The following is a 24,649-nucleotide window of genomic DNA, read 5'->3' as shown; positions in this document are numbered from 1 at the left end:
CTATCCTATTGAGTGCTCTCCGTTTAGCAGCAAGATTGATGAGGTTAAGTCTTCTAACCGGGTGCCAACCAGTGTCAAAACCAAGGTGCTGCTTGGACAACAAATTCGGAATTCCTAAATCTGGAATGCTAATGTGGCTGTTTGTTTGGGGATTCTAGACCCTTCACAGTTGTTCGCGTTATTTGGTGCTGGCAATTAACTCGTTTTGAAATGAGATGCAAACTGGGGTTGAGTGTGGCGACTGACGGACGGGCCAATGTCCCCTTCAGATGGAGATGAGAAATGAAGATTAGGATAGATGAGGGTTATGTCCCAAATGGTACCCTATTCCCTACAGAGCCTATGGATCTTGGCCAAAAGTAGTGCACTATGTAGGGAATTGGGTGTCATTTGGGACGCACACCAGGATAGACGAGGGCTTTCTGGGCCAGGAATGCAATGCAGGTCCCATAAGACACTAAATGACGTACAAGCGCATTTATTACAGTAGGCCTCTATAAATCTAAGGTTGGCCTGAACTCCAGGGAGAGGTTAATGGATTACAAAGGGATGCCGTATCGAGCCACCAAGAAGTTTCACCTCATCAATATGTGAAAAGCTATTGATCATTCAGACCTTGACAAATGAAATTCATAAACTTGATAATGCACTGGAATATTCGTATCACCTGAGGAATGTTTTTTTTTTTTAATAACGTTTTGTTGTTGTTGGGGGAGTCAGTATATTAATAATTCTGGAGATCAAATAGAAAATACTGATTAGGAATGATATATTTTATGTGCTGCATTGTAAACAGAGTAAAACACCACTCAGCATGGCCATGATTCAATCCAAGGCGCAGCGCACCAGACAGCTGACAATACGCCTTTTAAAGGCATTTTCCCTGACTTTCGCAGAGACTGCATTCACGGTAGTCTGCGCATTTTGTCTCGAGCGTAAATTACTTTTAAAAGTCTGTTAAAGTGTGCTGCTCTATGAAACCTGAAACACACAGCAAGGTCTTTTCAATACTGGGACCACTGTATATACTCTTACCACTGCTACACAATAAAAATAGACCTTTACATTTAGAAAATCCCACCGAGCCTAGAGGAACTGAACGCATCGATATGACTCAGAAACATTTATTCCAGTGCTAAAATTGACTGAAACATGTAAGTAGGATATTTTGGTCAGAGGCAGTATCTTCTAAAACGGAGGTCGTCACCATTTATAATTGGGTTGGGTTTGGATTACAACCTTGCCCACTAACATGAGATGAAACAGCTGCACTGATTGTGCCCTTTCCAATTGTAGCTTCCAGACAGTAAGACAGACCTGCCCACTGCGCAGCGGACTAGTTTACATAAGACAACACCTCGCCAATATTATGTTGAAAGAACTCTTGGCCCTTAAGCCCTTTATGGAGGGCCCACTTGCTGATGTGTTGGATAGGGATCACTCCAGTCTGCCATTGTTTTGGGTAAAATGAGAATTGAGACTATGCACACCTGCATCCCAACTGCCACTTGTCAATATTACAGAATTCTAAACCCATTCGCAAGTGACTTGTGTCCCTCCGCTACCTGTTTTGTAACATTATTCGCTATGAAACACTGCCAGACAGAAGTACACTCTGGTAATAGATAGAGAAAGTTGTAAAAAAACTAAATGGAACCGAAACTCGCCAGTGACTTGATAAACTGATTTAGTTTACGTGGTCTGCCTGCTCAATGTGCCTGCTAGCTACTACTAGCTAACTTCATTGACAAACACAGAGATGGAACTTAGCTAGCCATCTAGTGATAAACAGCATGTAGCAGCGTGTGCTTTATTTACAATAGTTTGACAGCTTGCTGATGATGAAGTTGTACACAGGTTCTCAAAATCAGTCCTGAGCACAGCCAGAACCACCTGACTCGATACTGTCTGCAGTGCACTAATCTCGGTTAACCCAGAACTAAAGTCTTGCGTAATTTGTCAGATGCTCAATTGAGTTCTGGGTCCATACAAGTTAAGATAATAGATAGAACGCGGATTGGAAATGGAACGAAGAGTTCTACCCTCTCTCTTTGCAAGTTAAGTATATGGGTCAAATGTTCACTCACCTTTCGAAATTCGAAAGATTCTAACAACTGCGAAATCGTGATTTGTCCAAAGCACTGAAACTAATCCTGCTCGTTATCTCATGCATCATTTAATTACAGATTTCTTGATTATCTTAATTCTGACTATTTTGAGGAAGTGGTAGTGGCTATGTTGTACGAAATGCGAACATAACACACCCACATGAACCACACACCCCCAAGACCAAAATAGTATTTTTCTTAATGAGCAGCAGAAGAAAACATGCTAACATGTTTGATTGAATTAATGTATGTCTTTGTTAAAAAGACATACGACTGGGGCCGGGATTCAATTTGATCGCCCTTGTAGACAATGCTGCTTTTAAAGGCAACGTTAACTCATTCACAGATGTCGCCTCAATTGGAAATGACCTTTTATATGACAAGGGTGTAGGGGTGTAACGGTTCGGTATGTATTGCGGTTTTGTGGTCACTGTTCGGTTACGGTACAGTGTGAACATTAAATGCCATTCAATGTTAAGTATTCACAATGTTCCAAGCATTGTCTGTTGTGAGAGGATTGTTGGGCCTCTGCATCTGCCAACACCTCAAATGTGTTGATACATTTACGCCAACATCACCGCAGTATACTGGAGCAAGATGGAAACGCAAAGAAACTACACAACATCGTCTCCCCTCTGCATTACAAGATCGATAGGTAGGCTATGTTTATATATTTTACAGTCTTTGTTTAATTGCCGCGGATATGTGCCCATTCTCGGGGGTTGAGAATAGGGGGTTTCGGCACATTGTGAAAGTGCTCAAGCCATGATATAAACTTCCCTTTTGCGCCAATTTCAGCAAACCGGTTGTATCCGCTCTATATAAGCAAACCAAAGCCGAGTTTTGCAATGAATTGACCAATTGTGTTATGTTTACTTAACAGTGACCGCCCATCACGTTACCCCGGAGTGGGAGATGTACGGTGCTCCAGACATGCCGCCTTTATGAGTCAAACGTGCGCATCTGGACTAAAGGAGGCAGTGTCATGATGCGTTTGTAACCAAGTGTGAATTTACCATTTGGCTTGGAAAAACCACTTGAATGGTCCTCAAACTGGTCATTTAAAGTGGGAAACTCTCCTTTCATCCCAAGAACCCACTTCTCCCACATGTTGACCTCTGACGTCATCTACTAAGGAAATGGCCTCTATAACAGCATTTTCAGCAGTTAAATGCAACAACAAAGCAATCTTTTTTTTTTTATTCAAATTTGTTTACAAGCATTATAGCTGATCTTTTTAGTTTATGGTTAATGCAGCTTGTTGGCCATTAGCCAATCGGCGTTTCTCAACGAGTTCAAATCACATGAATGTATCCAACTGGTATTTACGACTTTCACAACTGATAAATTCCCACCTCCCACATGGTTACAAAAGCAGCATCAGAGTGGAAAAGATGCATAGGCAATTTTCATTGAGAGTGGCGACATACTGTTAACATTTTATCCAATTTATTTCTGTCCATCGCCGTTGTAATCTACTGGGAAGCCAAAATGTTCCCAAACTGGAGATTAAACGATGATTGAGGATCCTCCAATTCTGGTTTATTGACCCCACCACTCGCCATGATCGTACAGAACTAGTTCTCGGCTGCGTCTCACAAATAGACAGTTTGAAATGCGGCAATTACGATTAGAATGATTTGCTTACAACCTGCGCATAAACTCTAGTTGTTTTAACGGAATAGCCTGAAATGTGTTTTTTTTTCTCAGCTCAGATTTACTCAAGAATCAGACATACAACGCAGTGTAGACATAGCCTATAGGCCTAGTGTTATTATTTTGTAATTTAAAAAATAATGTATTCATTCAGGTTCACAGTGCGAACCGAAGTCCCCTTACCAAACAGTTTGGTACAAACATGTGTACTGTACCCCAGTGTCAGATTGAATCACGGCCTAATTGATTCGATAAAAAAGTGGCAATTAAAGTAACTTGAGATAAACCAAATTTATTACAATAATATACATTTCTGTTTGATATCAGAAGCTCATACAGTCACAATTATAAGCTGGGTACATTTTATACATAGAGGACCAGTCAGTGAAACTGCAGTAGTTTAAAAGGCATGAGTGACACTTGGGGACCTCTCATTTTAGCAATTCTGCCCACATTATCAATCAGTGGTCTTCATTCGCAGACAAATTCATAGATCAGAATGTCAGATCATGTCCAATACAATTGCAAACAAAATAATCTCTCATGACAGTATCATACTTCAGATTCTTTACTACCCTGTTACTTCTATTCTAATAGACACAGCGTTTGCGGACTATGACTGCTGCCACTTAGAAAGGTTCACCTACCTCTACCGTTATTGTGTTACTTTGAAGGCCCTTTGATGCAAGTTAAAATACCACAAGAGAGCTGATACCCTCATTTTCACTCGTGGACCTTTTTTCTCTATCTCATCAGCTGGCGAGTGAGTAATTTAATAAGGTAGGTATTCATACATTACTTTCAGTTCCCCCTCCCGCCCCCACCTCTGCCTTCAGACCTAGATTCCCACCTGCCACAACATCCATGGCGACATCCATTGTTTTATACGGTTTAATTACAAAATATTGGCGCTGTTTTAGCGTAAAAGATTACTCACTGTAGGAGGCCTATATAATTTGGACCGGAGGGTTTGTCATGAAATAAAATATAATACAACAGGGCTTTCACGATTAGATTTCCGCTTTTAGCCTCCTTGACATTTCAAGCTGCATGAACTAATACATCTGTTATTTGTTGATCATTTGATTATTAACATACTTCATAAACCAATTCAGCTAGCCCTGCTGGAGACTGAGATGCAGCTGAAGAGGCAGGCTGGGATCTCTCTCACCACATACAGAGTGACAGAATGCACGAGGCAGCCCCTTTAGAAAGAGGTAAAAAAAACACATTTATCTTCCCTTCCTTTCAGCGCTCTTGAACGCTCGTGGAACAAAACCCGTCATCGTGTTCTAATCTCAAATTTCAAGGCTTTTATTTCAGCCCAAATGCCACCTCCTGGCCTTTCTGAATTATTGACAGACTGACACCAATGTGAGGGGACACATGAAAGATCCTAAACGTTGCCCTAGCCTAACGCTGCCCTAGCCTAACGCTGCTTGTCCTCTCCCTCGGCTCTGTTGACAGACTGCGTCTGAAATGGCACCCTATTCCCTATGGAGTGCCCTACTATTGGTCAAAAGTAGTGAATCGGATAGGGAATAGGGTTCTGTTTCAGACGCAGTCCCAGTAATATTTTCAGTGATCTCTGGAATGACTTTGAGACGAGTACAGGGGGACAAGCCGTCTGACTCCTTACATAGAACTGAAGAATATAGGGGAGCATACAATTTCTTTGGTGTCCAGAACAGGTTACTCAGCCTGAGTACCAAATGGCAACCTATTCCCTATATAGTGCAATACTTTTGACCAAAGTTCTACAGACCCATGTCAAAACATAGGGAATAGGGTGCCATTTGGGACACACCCTCAAATGATTCTTCAAATGAGCTCAGATACATTGGAAACCAAGCTCACTACACCAGGTGATTATTGTCAGTCATGAAAATTGACAGTACCAAGTGCCACACAAGGAATAAGAGAAAGCAGGATTGCAAATAATTTTTGATAGTAATTTGTATTGAATATTGCTCTTATCTCCCCCATCCTGCTGAAACTTCACATTACTTTCCCAGGCATGCAATCGTTTTGTTTGAATGATGAAAAGTAAATTGATGTAAGCCAGGTGCTTACAAGGGCCAGACACACCAACATTAACCTTTTTTTTGTTGCTATGTTTCTCAAACCTTCGCTCATAATTGAGATTGTTCACTATATAACAGAGGCAAAACAGTACAGTTACAGAAAGGATGGTCAAATGGGACCAGACTGAAACAGGACCTTCAAATGAAATGAGAACCATAAGGAAAAAGGGGTTTTGTTGTGCTTTGTGCTCACGGTCTGGTCTAATCCACCTCGCTCTCGTTGCTGGCCCCCTCGGGCCTCCTCAGCTTGTCCACCTGTTCGTTGATCTGTCCGTCCCCCCCTCGACGATCCTCCGCTGGCACGCTCAGATGCTCCTCCTCCTCCACATGGCTCACGTCATCTTCCTCTTCATCTTCTTCCTTCACATCCTCCTCTTTCTTCTCCTCCTCACCCTGCACCTCCATGCGGACCTGATCCTTAAGGTCCAGGGGGGGCAGTGTGGCTCCTCCTCCCAGCCCCATGCCATTCTCTCCGTTGAGGCCGTGGGCTCCGTCAGGACCTCCCAGGGCGTCTTGGGGGCTGTGGCGGCCATCTTTGATGGGGGAGGAGGAAGCCGACTCGTTGCTGACGGGGGAGATGTCGCTGCTGCTGTTGGTGTGGTTGATGGAAGGAGAGCTGGTGGAGATGGTGGCCGGTTTCAGGGGCATCTGCCAGGAGGGAATCTTTGGGACGGATGGTGATGCGGGGAACTGCCTCCTGGAGAGAGATAGAAGGCAGGGATATTCGTTCAACACACATCATGTCATCCAAATCAAATTGTTGTCATCACAATCAAAAACTTGTACACTGAAAATCGAAATAAGCACAGTGGAAAGATCACTGTTTCCCATAGTGGGAACACATATACACTACCGTTCAAAAGTTTAGGTTAACTTAGAAATGTTATTGTTTTTGAAAGAAAATAACATTTTTAGTCCATTAAAATAACATCAAATTGATCAGAAATACAGTGTAGACATTGTTAATGTTGTAAATGACTATTATTGCTGGAAACGGCAGATTTTAAATGGAATATCTACATAGGTGTACAGTGGACCATTATCAGCAACCATCACTCCTGTGTTACAATGGCACATTGTGTTAGCTAATCCAAGTTTATCATTTTAAAAGGCTAATTGATCATTAGAAAACCCTTTTGCAATTATGTTAGCACAGCTGAAAACTGTCGTTCTGATTAAAGAAGCAATACAACTGTACTTCTTTAGACTAGTTGAGTATCTGGAGCATCAGCATTTGTGGGTTCGATTACAGGCTATTCCATGCGAGAAATTGCCAAGAAACTGAAGATCTCGTACAACGCTGTGTACTACTCCCTTTACAGAACAGCGCAAACAGGCTCTAACCAGAAAAGAAAGTGTGGGAGGCCCTGGTGCACAACTGAGCAAGAGGCCAAGTACATTGAGTGTCTAATTTGAGAAACAGACGCTTCATTAAATAGTACCCGAAAAACACCAGTCGTCAACAGTGAAGAGGCGACTCCGGGATGCTGGCCTTATCAGTGTGTGTATATATAAATAAATAAGAGAAAAATAGGTAGTGCTTTTTTCAACAGCCAGATGTTCTCCACACCTGCTAAAGATTGGCCAAGATATTAAATTATATTCATTCATTCTTTCAAGATCAAAAAGAAATGGTTACGCCTTAAAAGGGATCTGCACTAAAGGAATACAAAATGTTTACTGCCTAATCAGGTCATTTGAAAATAGGGAAAGAGAGAGAACAAGTTTGGCGACAGATGGTGCTTCTGTGTTTTTCTTCGCTGATTAACCCCTTACGCAAAACTTATTGTGAAAGTCAGGCAAAGGAGAGTGAAACAAAATACTTAAAAGCTTATTAGGATGTACACAGGAAAACAAAACATGTACAACCTGACAGTTCTGAGGCAATTTTCATCTGGCTGATTTTTCCGACGTAAACTGTTGCTTTGAGCCTCATTAGCGGCACTGAGTACATAATCATGCATGCTAATGACTATTACAAAACAGAATCCATTTTCATGCTGTGACAGACAGACAGTGCCAAATGGGGTAGAGCTGAAGGCGCTGTGGAGGAAGGTAGTAGGATGAGCTTCGATAACGATTCCCTATATATTTTTTATTTTATTTAACAAGGCAAGTCCTACTACCTTTCGCCAGTAGTGCACTAGATAGGGGATAGGGTGCCATTTTAAACGAAACCACAGCGTTTGAGTTATTACCTGCCGAGAAGCAAGCCCTTCAATGACCCTATTTCAGCTTTCAGATCGCCGATGGTCTGGGTATCCAGGATGCGGTTGGTTGAAGAGGATGCCTATTGAAAGAAGAGGGAAGATAAACTATCACATACCATGGGTCAGGGAGCATACAGTACAGTCTAGGTCCATAAGCAACATTAAAAGAGGACAGAAAGCTACTTTCGTCAAGCATGTTGCTACATCTCTGTGATTTTCATTTGTTCATGCGACCTAACAGGATAACACTTTCAAACGAGAGAATGGTTGAGAGGCCAGCGATGTAAACAAACAGAGCAAATGCCTAATGCCACACAAGCTGGTGTGTAATCATATCACAACAGCTTGTGAGTCTACATACAAGTCCCCATGTGACGGGAGAGGGGTGGGGGCAAACAACAAGCCTCTGGACTAAAGTTCATCTTTGTAGACAGGATCGTCACAAAAAGGTAGTGGTATTTTCCCAAATGGCACCCTACTCCCTATATAGTGCACTATTCTTGATCAGAGCCTTATGGGCCCTAGTCAAAAGTCGTGCAGAAAAAAACTGGGTTTCACTTGACTGTGGATCATTCCAATTTTTACATAGTTTTCCATATTTCCCAAAATGGATTAGGGCAGGATGGCAGTTTTGGATAATGAACCTTATCCTGAACAATAGGGGCATTCATAAGGCAACCATAAGTTGACAGCTATTTTTCTTCTTTTATCAAAGGTGAGTGTTATCACACACAGCCTGGCATGGCATGAATTGCGACAGGGAATGACGGCTAATTGTAGTGGCCTCTGGCAATATTTGAATAGCAAATAATTTAAAAAAAAATCCATCCATTGTATTTCTGTTCCAAGCAGACGTATGAAGTCATTCGTCAAAAGAAAGACACAATATGTGAACATGTAGCCAATAGCGTCGATTTTGTTTGTTTCTATGACATTTCAGTCCTTCTATGCAACTGCAATAGCCAGCGTGAACCGAATTGCTTTTAGCTATCACTGTCTTAGTGAAAATCCACATTTTGGTTAAAGACAAATACACTTTAGCATTTGTAATGGACACTCCTCAAAATACTCTTAAAACCAGCCCATATTCACCTGGACAAGCAGGTGCTTTTGGACCCTTGGTAGTCTAACCGAACAGACCTGCACCCCTATCCTTTTTGTTTCTGAAGGGGAGAAGGGCGGTATATGGATGGGACCAGAGAAAAGGAGAAAAACAAAGTGGGGAAAGCAGGATGAAATAATACTAAAAAACTGTAATTAAGAACTCCAGACTCACTAGAGGCAGCTAGTTAGGAAGCTGAGACACCCTATCACGGTGAGACGGATAACTTGGTCTCTTTCAATTGTAATTACATCTAAGAGAAATTAATTGAATCACATCTGAGAGGGATCAGACTCATTTACATCGGAGGGAGGGAGGGTGCGGTGTTTTCCAGGGAACATCAAGGGCCGTATGTATCAAGCTTCTCAGAGTAGGAGTGCTGATCTAGGATCAGGTGCCCCCTGTCCATGAAATCTTATGAATTGTGATCTAAAAGGCAATACTGATCCTAAAATCAGCACTCTTACTCGAAGACGCTTGATACATAAAGCCCCAAAACCGTCCTGGGTGTGCATCGGTAGGAGCCTTGGTGAAGACATTCATGGTTCACCTCATTAGAAGCATCTTAATCCCAGGTCTCCCCAAGGCCCCCCACATAATAAGGTTGGAATGTGCTCCTCTCTCATTTTACCTTTGGAAATATATTTTTTTTATTGCTCCACAGGCTGAGGCTTCTTCTAGACTTCCAAGACGTAAAACTCTTACCTAAGAAACAGCGAAACGCTTCACAGTCATGACGCCTACTTAAAACTGTGGATACAACCCAAATGGCACCCTATTCCCTACGTTGTGCACTACAGCGAAGGTTGACGCAACCGTATGGTAGTTTTGTCCGCAGACATAATATTCCTGCATTATAACCACGCTTATTCATGGCAACATGACATATGTCAGCTGGCATTATACACCATGCTAACTGAACATAAGGTGTTATGTCATGTTGACATTGTGATTTCAGAAATAGCCATGTGGTCATTTCCTTTGTCAAGTGTGGCATGACACCATGTTCATAATAAAGTAATGTACAGAAAGCATTATAGCAGCATAGTAAGCATTACATGCACATAATTGAATCTTCTAATTCTATTCATATGATTATAACTGCCCCTATAATCACTTTGCGTACTCTGGCTTAAGAACGGAGACTTTGATCTATGACCAGTGCTGTTAAGCGCTATACAGTTTCCTCCTAACTGGTGTAATAGCTGTGTTCCTAATCTGTCTTGAGTGGTTGCTTGGGTGTGATAGGGGTCAGCCCCTTTCTGCTGCTTAACTAAGTGGTTCCAGAAAAATATATTACGAGCAAAAGAGAGAGAAAAAATCTAACAACTCCTCCATGGATGGCAATGCGTGAAATAAATGAAGATAAAATGCCTACGGACCATTAGCAACAGATAGGATCTTAACAAGCCTTGTTTCAAAATGTCTAAAGGCAAATTAATTCACAGTTACTCCACCAGCCGACTGTGTTGTCTTTTTCCTTGTAATGCATGTATATTTATGGTAGAATTAGCTTCAAAAGAAATCCCCGAGGAGCGTTTTCCAGGGAAAACACGGGCGCAATTGATTTCAGTCTATTTATTCTACTTTCCCAGTGCCGGAGTGCTTCTTCTGGTACAGAACAGCAGTTTCTTAATCTTCTATGTGCAGCCACTAATAAAGAGAACTATCACTGAATTGAGACAGCGGAGCAAACACAGTTAACTGGCAGATTTGTAATGATAATGGGACCAAAATAGGGGGCTACCCCTCCTGTTAACATTGGAGACGAATTACCCTGAAGCCTATTCATTCTTCACCGAAGCATTTAACAGTAGTGGTATGATGTAGCTAGGTGATCATTTTCAAAATAAGTCATGATTATAGAGTAAATACCCACAGAGTACATTTTGCTGGGCCCTCTGAGGTTTGTAGGCAGAAATATATAATATGTGTGTGTGAGTGTGTGTGCGCAATCTCTCACTTGTATAATGACATCCCCAGTCAGTTTGTGTTGGGGTGCCATATACATTGCAATTCAGCGGTTTCCAAACTTTAAGAACTGTTTACTTAGCAGCTGATGAAACAGAAGTCGGCATGTGTTTCGGGTTAAATGCACATTTCCGCGTTGAGAGGTATAATTGCCAAGAGTGGCGCACTTTGAGCGGCGAGGGGAGAAACCCAGAAAGCCGCTAACTGCAAACGATAAGTAGCTCGGCAGCTCCAACATGTGTTCTTAATCACACGCTCCGGACCTGAAAACAATTTCCCAATTTCCCATATGGCCTGGGAACAACAGGGCTTCTACGTCTCTCTGTGGAAAATTTAAGATCAACACTATAGCTATAAAGCAGAGTTTATGATTTGTTTAATGGGTGTTTTGATGTGAAATATACTTTTTATACACTGCCGCCTTCCAACAAGGCACTCATAGCAAATGAAGCGGGCACTTTTTAATCCAATCTGTGTTTTGGCCAACAAAAAAAAAACATCTCTTGTTCTCCAGATGTAGTTCATTGTTTAAAGTGGGCTTAACAGTGACTGGATCGGACTGGGGCTTGCCAGGACAAAGAAAAATGGTACACACAAAGTTCTGTTTGCATAGTGGCTCAGTTAGGGTTTTGTCCACCCCCTCCCTCCCTCCCTCCCACCCAAAAACACAACTATCCTTTCAACTCAGTTTAGGAAGCGGCGTGGGGGCAAGAGAGACTCACTCGAAAATGAGCTATGAGTCGGCGGTTTTGATTAACCTCATCCAGGGGAGAGATTCATATTTTTCTCTGCCGTTTGCAGAAACAGATGCGTACGCATATGTTTTCCTGCGCCATCCAGATGCTACAGACGAACACCCCATGTGCTTAACAAGCTGTGGACATAAAACATTGTCTGAGATGGTCTTGATTCCAAGGGAGTTTTTTGGGCCGATGATCATAAAACGATTTATGACAGCGCGATAAAGAACAAGTAACATTTCATACTTGCACTTAAGTTCACCAATTTTTTTTGACATGACGAGTTTTAAAACAATCATTCGGCCCTTAGCACCTAAACGGTTGTAACTGTGGATTGTGAAAGTGGACGATAAAATTTAAGCCAAGAACAGAGTTATGGCAGAAGATGATAACATCATGGATGTCATGATGAGATGACAAACTGAATTGCTTTCATGGAGAACTGGCCACACAATTTATTTTCACCAAAGTTGCTAAGAAAATGTTGTGATCCATTTAATAAAGACTAGAGACCAGCACAATTTATAAAAAGGTGTGGCAGTAGCAGGAACAGCGACATCTAGTGGGCGAACTTCGTACTTCATTTATGGAAAATAATGCAAGCAACTTCAAAGGATTATTTCTCTATAAAAGGGAGAAGAAAAAAAAGCATCACCAGATTCACAGGGAATACATTACATAGGATGAAGAAGCAATACTCCAAGCCACAGCACCATACTACTTGTGAGACTGAGAACTAATACGGTATACTGGTTGTTGGGTTGGGATTGGGGTGTGGGGGATCCGTGGGTGGATTTTGATCATTTTATTGGATTTCTCATGCGATACTCATTGTTAGGAAGGATTATGGTCCAAATCAGATGTTAGGTACTATATTTATTGAAGATTATATGAATCCTATAAATGAATATGAAAATGTTTTGTTCAATAAATTTGCTTAATTTTCTCAGAGATCAAATTATATTTTAACAAAAGAATGTTTCAGGAATGCTAATCTTATGTTTCTAACACATTTTGCACAATCTGAGATGGCGGTAGGGATATCTATCCAGATATCCAAACGGACGTTAGTAATCAATTACTTGAGTGAGTACAGTGCCTTGCGAAAGTATTCGGCCCCCTTGAACTTTGCGACCTTTTGCCACATTTCAGGCTTCAAACATAAAGATATAAAACTGTATTTTTTTGTGAAGAATCAACAACAAGTGGGACACAATCATGAAGTGGAATGACATTTATTGGATATTTCAAACTTTTTTAACAAATCAAAAACTGAAAAATTGGGCGTGCAAAATTATTCAGCCCCCTTAAGTTAATACTTTGTAGCGCCACCTTTTGCTGCGATTACAGCTATAAGTCGCTTGGGGTATGTCTCTATCAGTTTTGCACATCGAGAGACTGACATTTTTTCCCATTCCTCCTTGCAAAACAGCTCGAGCTCAGTGAGGTTGGATGGAGAGCATTTGTGAACAGCAGTTTTCAGTTCTTTCCACAGATTCTCAATTGGATTCAGGTCTGGACTTTGACTTGGCCATTCTAACCTGGATATCCTGGATATGTTTATTTTTGAACCATTCCATTGTAGATTTTGCTTTATGTTTTGGATCATTGTCTTGTTGGAAGACAAATCTCCGTCCCAGTCTCAGGTCTTTTGCAGACTCCATCAGGTTTTCTTCCAGAATGGTCCTGTATTTGGCTCCATCCATCTTCCCATCAATTTTAACCATCTTCCCTGTCCCTGCTGAAGAAAAGCAGGCCCAAACCATGATGCTGCCACCATCATGTTTGACAGTGGGGATGGTGTGTTCAGCTGTGTTGCTTTCACGCCAAACATAACGTTTTGCATTGTTGCCAAAAAGTTCCATTTTGGTTTCATCTGACCAGAGCACCTTCTTCCACATGTTTGGTGTGTCTCCCAGGTGGCTTGTGGCAAACTTTAAACAACACTTTTTATGGATATCTTTAAGAAATGGCTTTCTTCTTGCCACTCTTCCATAAAGGCCAGATTTGTGCAATATACGACTGATTGTTGTCCTATGGACAGAGTCTCCCACCTCAGCTGTAGATCTCTGCAGTTCATCCAGAGTGATCATGGGCCTCTTGGCTGCATCTCTGATCAGTCTTCTCCTTGTATGAGCTGAAAGTTTAGAGGGACGGCCAGGTCTTGGTAGATTTGCAGTGGTCTGATACTCCTTCCATTTCAATATTATCGCTTGCACAGTGCTCCTTGGGATGTTTAAAGCTTGGGAAATCTTTTTGTATCCAAATCCGGCTTTAAACTTCTTCACAACAGTATCTCGGACCTGCCTGGTGTGTTCCTTGTTCTTCATGATGCTCTCTGCGCTTTTAACGGACCTCTGAGACTATCACAGTGCAGGTGCATTTATACGGAGACTTGATTACACACAGGTGGATTGTATTTATCATCATTAGTCATTTAGGTCAACATTGGATCATTCAGAGATCCTCACTGAACTTCTGGAGAGAGTTTGCTGCACTGAAAGTAAAGGGGCTGAATAATTTTGCACGCCCAATTTTTCAGTTTTTGATTTGTTAAAAAAGTTTGAAATATCCAATAAAATGTCGTTCCACTTCATGATTGTGTCCCACTTGTTGTTGATTCTTCACAAAAAAATACAGTTTTATATCTTTATGTTTGAAGCCTGAAATGTGGCAAAAGGTCGCAAAGTTCAAGGGGGCCGAATACTTTCGCAAGGCACTGTACATTTGGTAGCAAAAAAAATGTGTATGCCTATTTGGACAATTGAAAAGCTTTGTTATAAATGTAATTACCATTGTGTCATTGTTACCTACATGGATATACCATGACATTTGACTTAATTTAATAAACAAACCTTTGAATGTAGTTTTTATAACGTCTTGAGCTAATACTGTGCATTTAGCCCTCCAGTCTGCCCTGACATCGGTATGCTATTTTCAGCGCTTCAAATAGCAATTACAGGTGTTCACCTAACCGAGTTTCCACAAGACTTGGCACAGAGCAATGCAAAACACTCATCAGAAAACCTTTTTTGTAATAGAATCAAATCAAAGTTTATTTGTCACGTGCGCCGAATACAACAGGTGTAGGTAGACCTTACAGTGAAATGCTTACTTACAGGCTCTAACCAATAGTGCAAAAAAGGTATTAGGTGAACAATAGGTAAGTAAAGAAATAAAACAACAGTAAAAAGACAGGCTATATTCAGTAGCGAGGCTATAAAAGTAGCGAGGCTACATACAGACACCGGTTCTATCATGGCGAAATTCAGACTTCTCTTTCCCCATAGTGTTTGGCTAAAACCAACAGTGAAAAGCAGCCTGTTCGCTGTTTACAATTGCCATGTGCATTTGAGTCAGTCTGATTGGTCAAGAGAGCTGAGAGTTTTATTTTTATTATTTAGACTATTCTGATATCTGAAAAAATTTCATGACATTATTTGAATTGTAAAATAATCTCAAATGCCCATCCCTTAGATGGTGTCGAAATTCTCTTGTGCTTTTTTGTTGTTGTTATTGTTGGTAAGGTTAAGTAAGCATTTCATTGTTTGTCTACACCGGTTGTTTTACAAAGCATGTGACAAATAAAATGTGTATTGAACCACCCTTTTCGATCTTGTCTCATCGCTGCAACTCCCCAACGGGCTCAGAAGAGACAAAGGTTGAGTCACGTATCCTCCAAAACATAACCAAACCGCACTTCTTAACACCGCCTGCTTAACTCGGAAGCCAGCTGCACCCCCAGGAAAAACTATTCAACTGACGACCGAAGTCAGCCTGCAGGCGCTCGCCCCGCCACAAGGAGTCACTAGAGCGCGGTGAACCAAATAAATCCTCTGTCTTGGGTCATGTTCATTAGGGCATGCATGGGAAAACATTTTAAAATGTTTCACAATGGAAAATGAAGTAGTCCCTCCCTGCGTCAGTGCGTTGTCTTTCATTTGGTGCCTTATGAACAAAACCTTGAACTTTCCACTAAAAACAGCAGACAGGTGTGTTCTACTTCTTTTTACCACTGGCTGTAGCCAGACCAGACCTGGTTCAAATACCAAGTCAAACACTTTCAAATACTTGTATTGCATTTGTTGTTTACCAAGTTAAACAGAACCAATGAAATTGTCCCAAAAGTTGCAAACAAAAAAATCAAGCACCACTCAAATACAAATCTACGTATTTGACCCAGGTCTGAGCCAGACTAGTGTGTACGGCACCAGTAGCCTGAGAGACAGTTGAGATTAAGCATATGTGTTTGAGTGTGTGTGTGAATATGATGATGTCGTACCTCAGAGGTAGATAGCTCCTGAGATAGGTCATGCATTTTCTGCTGCTGCTGGACCAGGAGGTCCTGTACTGTAGCCAGGGTCTGCTGGAGCTGGGTCACTGCAAACAGAGACAACAAGTACACTTAAAACGCTAGATGTCAGCTGATACTAAAGTTTTATTTAGTGGAAGCATAAAGTAGAGGAAGCTGGAACATTTTTACTTTCAGTTAAGTTAGTCCAGAGAAGTCCAACTAAAATACAATATCTGTAAAAACAATACAAAAAATAAAAAGTATAGGCCTAAGTCATTTATTAAAGTTGACCTATGATATTTATAATGATATCCAATAACCAGTCAAATTGGCCCCAGCTTTTCAGTCATAGATGCTTTGGGATATTTTTGAAGTGTAAAATAAAGATATTAATCTCTGGTGTCTGAACTTAAATCAAATAACAGTCTCTAACCTTCCATTATCCATGCAGACACTGGCTTCAAATGCATCTTAAATCCTCAAACGATCAACAAAGGGGGAAAAAATGCCTCATTTGGGTGGAGGCTGCCAGACAAAATGTCCCGCCTAATCCCAATAAATATTGCTCTTTTCTCATTGACTTTGAAGATTGAATTATTTCAAGTGTTGGTGTAAGAAGAGGGTGTATGATTTCAAATAACACGAGCCCCAGTTTGTTGGCCCCTTGCTTTCCAGTCGCACGTGTATTACCAAACAATGCATTAAGTTTCACCGACTGATTCTATTACCGAAAGACAATAAACATTCATATAAATCACTGTCGTGCAAAGTGTTAAATCAAGCCTAATCGCATTAACATCAACAGATATTGTAGCTGCCTACACTTGAGGTTGGTGTCAGCGAATGGTTAAAAGCTTGCCTACTGTGCAAGACTGGACAGACACCAATGTGCCAGTGCTGAGCTATAAGCATCCGTTTGACGAAAATGGGACCCTGTTAAGACATGACGGAAGAACTTTAGGTCACCTGACATACACTCTCCTCCATATGTATTTGGACAGTGAAGCAATTTTTTACATTTGGCTCTATACTCCAGCATTTTTGATTTGAGATCAAAATGAGGAGACAGTGCAGAATGTCATATTTAATTTGAGGGTATTCATACATGGTTTAGTAGAAACAAAAGCACTTAATGTATTTACTCAACCCATTTGAAGAAGTCATAAGTATTTGGATAAATTCACTTATAATGTATTAAGGTGGTCAAAAGTTTAGTATTCGGTCCCATATTCCTTGCACACAATGAATACATCAAGCTTGTCACTTTACAAACTTGCAGTTGGTTTTGGTTGTGTTTCGGATTGTGATTTGCCCAATAGGAAATGAATGGTGAATCATGTCATTTTGGAGTCACTTTTATTGTAAATAAGAATATAAGATGTTTCTGACCTGTTTCAGAACACTACAATAATGTGGATGCTATTTTGATGAGAAATAATCATGAATAAATTGTGAATAACGATGAGTGAGAAATGTACAGAGGCACAAAGATCATACGCCCCAAAAACTGTTAACCTCCCCTGTTATTGGTAATGGTGAGAAGTTAGCATTTTTTTGAGGGTATGATATTTCTTCATGATTGTGGGGGTATAATCATCATTATTCATGATTCAGTCATAATTATCAGTAATCATGGTAGCAGCCACATTAATGTAGAAGTTTTCAGAAACATCTTCTATTCTTATTTAGAATAAAAGTGACTCAAAAATGACAAAACATGAATCCCCACTCAGTTCCTATTGGGCAAAACAAAATCCAAAACACAACTGCAAATGCAAAGCAAACTGCAAATGCATCAAACAAGTTTTTAGTCACAAGCTTGATCTAGTCATTGCATGCTAGGAATATGCAACAAATCCTACACTTTTGACTACTTTAATACATAATACATGAATTTGTCCAAATACTTACGACTTCTTCAAAAGGGGGGACAAGATATATAAAGTGCTTTCATTTCTAAATGTTAAAAACAGACATGTATGAAAATACCCTCAAATAAAAGGTGACATTCTGTACCGTTGGAAAATTCTGGTTGAAAGACTCCTGGAATAATGTGGGAATAAGCAAGAAATCTAAAATCCTCATACCATTATTTTGGAAAAACAATTTCTGGGTCAATTTTCCAGAGCCCACAACCTTGTCCCCCCCCCCCCCCCAAAAAAAGTGTTAGTGACTTCAGGGTATGTAAACTGCACATTTAGTTGTCCAATGCTCATTACTGTAAATGGCTACTGCGACACCGCAATACATCAACAGTTCCAGATGTTGGAGTGAAGTCGCTAGCCACTACGACTATACTTTCAAAATGATCATTGAGACTGAGGCGCAGAGAGTAAACTGCTTGTGCAGATCTTGCATGCCGCCATTTTAGTCCATCCAGTTCTTAGCCACTGTGTATTGTTACCCCTCGCTATCGCAGATAGAAGCCAAGAATAATGAGGTCAATGACTTTGGCTGGCTTGAATCATCAGAAGGAGACTTTGTAGCTGGGCAAGAGCATGAATTTGAGAGACAGAGCAGGGGCTCGCAGCTGCTGCCGAAGTGGCCGACATTGTGTATTCAGTAAATTATTCAGTAAATACCTCCATATAATGTACACTACATATGTCCAGGCCTGTCTCCGCCTTTAATGGCCAGCTGGTCACCAATATGGTTCCCACTGACAAAGAGGGCCAAACAACCGCACAATTCCATTACAGGCTGTGTGTGCTGAAGTGCTTCCAAGACCCATTCATTAATTGTCCGTGTGAAGTTGTAGGGAAATCATAATGGGAGTCAAGGCCCTACTCTGGGCGAAGAGAGTAATGCAGTTGTATTCAAAAGGATACATCACTTCATTGCGCCCGGCACTAGAGCAATACATGAACTTTAACAAAAGGGGTTCAAGCAATTGGCAGCCAGGCAGTCGGACGCTATTACTCAGCGTTGTGAAGAGAAAGAGGGAGAGAAGGGGGGGGGGGGGGCTCTCAGTGTAATTGCAAACCCTCTCCCCAACTGTTAACTGCAACAGTCATTAACTACAATAGCAGCTTGGCTACTGCAGTCACAGCAAATTAGTTTGCCGTGGTGACTGAGGGAAACGACAGTGGGTTTTCCATGAGAGGTCTTAAGGTCTGGAATATCAGCTCCCTACGGAATACAAGGGACTCTTATCACGGAATCGGTTCTTTAACAATAAACAAAACAGGACTTATGTTATACGGAGGAAATGTGTTTGCATAGCTGGGGCCAAAATGACAATAAAATAACTAATTTGTTAATCAGATTGCGGGAGGCACACCTTGCACACAATCTCATACAATCGACACGCACCCTGCCAGCTATCCATCTTCCTAAAACACAATAGAACGGTAAGATTCGATCAAACTGACAGTATGAGCACTTTTCCATTCACATTCCTTCCTTGACTGTATGTAATACAGTTTGTTTGATTGGATGATATAAACTCAGCAACATCAAAAAAACGTCCTCTCAACTGCGTTTATTTTCATCAAACTTAACATGTGTAAATATTGGTATGAATATAACAAGATTGAACAACTGAGACAAACTGAACAAGTTCCACAGACATGTGACTAACAGAAATTGAATAATGTGTCCCTGAACAAGAGGGGGTCAAAAGTACTGCAGTGCATCTCCTCCTCATGGACTGCACCAGATTTGCCAGTTCTTGCTGTGAGATGTTACCCCACTCTTCCACCAAGGCACCTGCAAGTTTCTGGACATTTCTGGGGGGGGAATGGCCCTAGCCCTCACACTCTGATCCAATAGGTCCCAGACGTGCTCAATGGGATTGAGATCCGGGCCCTTTGCTGGCCATGGCAGAACACTGACATTCCTGTCTTACAGGATATCAAGCACAGAACGAGCAGTATGGCTAGTTGCATTGTTATGCTGGAGGGTCATGTCAGGATGAGCCTGCAGGAAAGGTACCACATGAGGGAGGAGGATGTCTTCCCTGTAACGCATAGCGTTGAGATTGCCTGCAATGACAACAAGCTCAGTCCGATGATGCTGTGACACACCACCCCAGACCATGACGGACCCTCCACCTTCAAATCGATCTCGCTCCAGAGTATAGGCCTCGGTGTAACACTCATTACTTCGAAGATAAACGCGAATCCAACCATCACCATGAGTGAGACAAAACCGCAACTCACCAGTGAAGAGCACTTTTTGCCAGTCCTGTCTGGTGCAGCGAAGGTCGGTTTGTGCCCATAGGCGATGTTGTTGCCGGTGATGTCTAGTGAGGACCTGCCTTAAAACCGGCCTACAAGCCCTCAGTCCAGCCTCTCTCAGCCTATTGCGGACAGTCTGAGCACTGATGGAGGGATTGTGCATCCCTGGTGTAACTCGGGTAGTTGTTGTTGCCATCCTGTACCTGTCCCCCAGGTGTGATGTTCGGATGTACCGATCCTGTGCAGGTGTTGTTACACGTGGTCTGCCACTGCGAGGACGATCAGCTGTCCGTCCTGTCTCCCTGTAGAGCTGTCTTAGGCGTTTCACAGTACGGACATTGCAATTTATTGCCCTAGCCAAATTTGCAGTCCTCATGCCTCTTTGCAGCATGCCTAAGGCACGTTCACGCAGATGAGTAGGGACCCTAGGCATCTTTCTTTTGGTGTTTTTTAGAGTCAGTAGAAAGGCCTCTTTAGTGTCCTACGTTTTCATAACTGTGACTTTAATTGCCTACCGTCTGTACGCTGTTAGTGTCTTAATTCCACAGGTGCTCATGTTCATTAATTGTTTAGGGTTCATTTAACAAGCATGGGAAACAGTGTTTAAACCCTTTACAATGAAGATCTGTGAAGTTATTTGGATTTTACGAATTATGTTTGAAAGACAGGGTCTTTTTTTGCTGAGTTTATACTGAACAGAAATATGAAAGCAACTTGCAAGAATTTCAAAGATTATATGTACTGTAACTCATTACAAAGGAAATCAATCAATTGAAATCAATTAATTAGGCCCTGATCTATGGATTTCACAACTGGGCAGGGGCTCAGCCATGGGTGGGCCTGGGAGGGCATAGATTCTCGCCACAAAAGGGCTTTATTATAGACAGAAATACTCCTCAGTTTCATCATCTGTCCGGATGGCTGGTCTCAGACAATCCCACAAGTGAGGAAGCTGGATTTGGATGTCCTGTGCTGGCGTAGTTACACGTGGTCGGCGATTGTAAGGCCGGTTGGACGTACTGACAAATTCTCTAAAATTCTCTGGAACAGCTCTGGTGGACATTCCTGCAATCAGCATGCCAATTGTACACTCCCTCAAAACTGAAGACATCTGTGGCATTGTGTTGTATGACAAAACCTCACATTTGATTGACCCCAGCACAAGCTGCACCTGTGGAATGATCATGCTGTTTAAATCAGCTTCTTGATATGCCACACCTGTCAGGTGGATGGATTATCTTGGCAAATAAGAAATGCTCACTAACAAGGATGTAAACAAAGGTATGCACAAAATCTGGGATATTTTATTTCAGCTAATGAAACATTTGCCATTTGATTAATTTGATGAATTGTTCAGCAGTCTTATGGCTTGGGGGTAGAAGCTGTTAAAGGAGCCTTTTGGTCCAAGACTTGGCACTCCGGTACCGCTTGCCGTGCAGTAGCAGAGAGAACAGTCTATGGGTGATCTGAGTTTTTGACAATTTTTTGGGCTTTCCTCTGATACCGCCTAGTATATTGGTCCTGGATGGCAGGAAGCTTGGCCCCAGTGATATACTGGGCCGTACACACTACCCTCTGTAGTGCCTTGCGGTCAGATGCAGAGCAGGTGCCATACCAGGCGGTGATGAAATTCGTCAGGATGCTCTCGATGGTGCAGCTGTAGAACATTTGGAAGATCTGGGGACCCATGATAAATATTTTCAGTCTCCTGAGGGGGAAAAGGTGTTGTCGTGCTCTCTTCACAACTGTCTTGGTGTGTTTGGACCATGAAAGTTTGTTGGTGATGTGGACACTGAGGAACATGAAGCTCTCAACCGGCTCTACTACAGCCCCGCCTTTTCCTGTGGTCCACGACTTGCAGTCCTTTGTCTTGCTCACATTGACGGAAAGGTTGTTGTCCTGGCAACACTCTGCCAGGTCTCTGACATCCTCCCTATAGGTTGTCTCATCGTTGTCGGTAATCAGGCCTACCACTGTTGTGTCATCAGCAGACTTAATGATGGTGTTGGAGTCGTTTGGCCATGCAGTCATGGGTGAAGAGGGAGTACAGGAGGGGACTAAGCATGCACCCCTGAGGGGGCCCAGTGTTGAGGATCAACTTGGCAGATGTGTTGTTGCCTACCCTTACCACCTGGGGGGGCCGTCAGGAAGTCCAGGATCCAGTTGCAGAGGGAGGCGTTTAGTCCCAGGGTCCTTAGCTTAGTGATGAGCTTTGTGGGTACTATGGTGTTGAACGCTAACCTCTTTATCCTACCCCCTCCTTTTTCGAACATTCTGTAAAAAATCGCGCAACATTTCAGCGTCCTGCTACTCATGCCAGGAATATAGTATATGCATATGATTAGTATGTGTGGATAGAAAACACTCTGAAGTTTCTAAAACTGGTTAAATCACGGCTGTGACTATAACAGAGCGTGTGTTTCATCGAAAAGCGCAAGAAAAACTGGTCACTGAAATCTGAAAAAAGTATCCATGCTCCCCTTTCATGGATTATTTAAAGGAAACCAAATTTAATATGGAGACGGATGCAATTCCTACAGCTTCCACACGATGTCGCCAAAAACGTCATTTTCATTGACAAAAATCCTTTGAGACATTACAAATAGATCCGTGATTCCATCCAGCCTACCTCAATCGATTTTGGAAGATTGAAAAATGGACAGTGTTTTCTTTTGTAGCTGCTATTGAATACAGATCGCCCAGTGATCAATTTGATCGCTTATTAACGTTTACAAATACCTAAAGTTGGGTTATAAAATAGGGTTGAAGTGTTTTGTCAAAGAATATAGGCAACTTATATAATTTTTAAACATGACGTTGCGTGTTGGAAGAGAGCTTTTTTCGTGATGCAGACAGGCTATACAAATGGATATTTTGGGCATTCATGGACGGATTTAATCGGGAAAAATACCAATTTGTGATGTTTATGGGACATATAGGAGTGCCAACAAAGAATATCATCAAAGGTAATGAATGTTTTATATTTTATTTCTGCGTTTTTGTGTAGCGCCGGCTACGCTAATTCTTTTGTTTACGTCGCCTTCAGGCATTTTGGGGTGTTGCATGCTATCAGATAATAGCTTATCATGCTTTCGCCGAAAAGCATTTTAAAAATCTGACTTGTTGGCTAGATTCACAACGAGTGTAGCTTTAATTCAATACCCTGCATGTATATTTTAATGAACGTTTGAGTTTTAACGAGTACATTTAGCATTTAGCGTAGCGCATTTGCATTTCCAGGTGCCTACTTGAGACGTCTGCGTCTCAAGTAGGAGCAAGAAGCTAAGCTGTAGTCAATGAACAGCATTCTCACATAGGTGATCCTTTTGTCCAGGTGAGAAAGGGCAGTGTGGAGTGTGATTGAGATTGCGTCATCTATGGATCTGTTGAGGTGGTATGCGAATTGGAGTGGGTATAGGGTATCCGGGATGATGCGGTTTTGGTGAGCTATGATCAACCTTTCAAAGACTTAATGGCGACCAACGTGAGTGCAACGGGACGGTAATCATTTAGGCAGGTTACCTTCGCTTCCTTGGGCACAGGGACTATGGTGGTCTGCTTGAAACATGTAGGTATTACAGACTCGGTCAGGGAGAGGTTGAAAAGTCCCGGTAATCTGTCTGGCCCCGCGGCTTTGTAAATGCTGACCTATTTAAAGGTCTTGCTCAAATCGGCTACCAAGAGCGTTATCACATAGTCATCCGGAACAGCTGGTGCTCTCATGCATGCTTCAGCGTTGCTTGCCTCAAAGCGAGCATAAAAAGGCATTTAGCTGGTCTAGTAGGCTCGCATCACTGGGAAGCTCGCGGCAAGGTTTCCCTTTGTAGTCTGTAATAGTTTTAGAGCCCTGGCACATCCGACGAGAGTCAGAGACGGTGTAGTAGGAATCAATATTAATCCTGTTTTGACGCTTTGCATGTTTGATGGTTCATCTAAGAGCGAAGCAGGATTTCTTATTAGTGTCCCTCTCCTTGAAAGCAGCAGCTCTAGGCTTTAGCTTGCGGATGTTGCCTGTAATCCATGGCTTCTGGTTGGGATGTGTACATACGGTCACTGTGGGGACGACGTCGTCAATGCACTTATTGATGAAGCCGATGACTGAGGTGGTATACTCCTCAATGCCACTGGATGAATCCCGGAACATATTCTCATCTGTGCTAGCAAAACAGTCCTGCAGTGTAGCATCCGCATCATCTGACACACACCCCCGCCCCTCGTCTTACCAGATGTAGCTTCTCTGTCCTGCCGATGCATGGAAAATCCAGCCAGCTCTATATTATCCGTGTTGTCGTTCAGCCACGACTTG

General features: G+C 42.0%; 1 protein-coding gene across 1 annotated transcript in view; it reads right to left on the bottom strand.

The window, feature by feature from the left end:
- Positions 1 to 4,040: 4,040 nt before the first annotated feature.
- LOC139416531 (peroxisomal biogenesis factor 14) overlaps positions 4,041 to 24,649 on the bottom strand; it is a 106,536-nt gene continuing 85,927 nt past the window's right edge. The window contains exons 7-9 of the mRNA XM_071165237.1: positions 16,154 to 16,251; positions 8,047 to 8,138; positions 4,041 to 6,545 (exon numbers count right to left, since the gene is read on the bottom strand). Of these exons, the coding sequence (XP_071021338.1) occupies positions 6,050 to 6,545; positions 8,047 to 8,138; positions 16,154 to 16,251 (686 nt within the window). The 3' untranslated portion in view covers positions 4,041 to 6,049. The remainder of the gene's footprint in view (positions 6,546 to 8,046; positions 8,139 to 16,153; positions 16,252 to 24,649) is intronic.

The sequence above is a fragment of the Oncorhynchus clarkii genome, chromosome 9, assembly GCF_045791955.1.
Source record: "Oncorhynchus clarkii lewisi isolate Uvic-CL-2024 chromosome 9, UVic_Ocla_1.0, whole genome shotgun sequence".
Lineage (NCBI taxonomy): Eukaryota > Metazoa > Chordata > Actinopteri > Salmoniformes > Salmonidae > Oncorhynchus > Oncorhynchus clarkii.
This window is presented reverse-complemented; position numbering and strand designations above follow the sequence as displayed.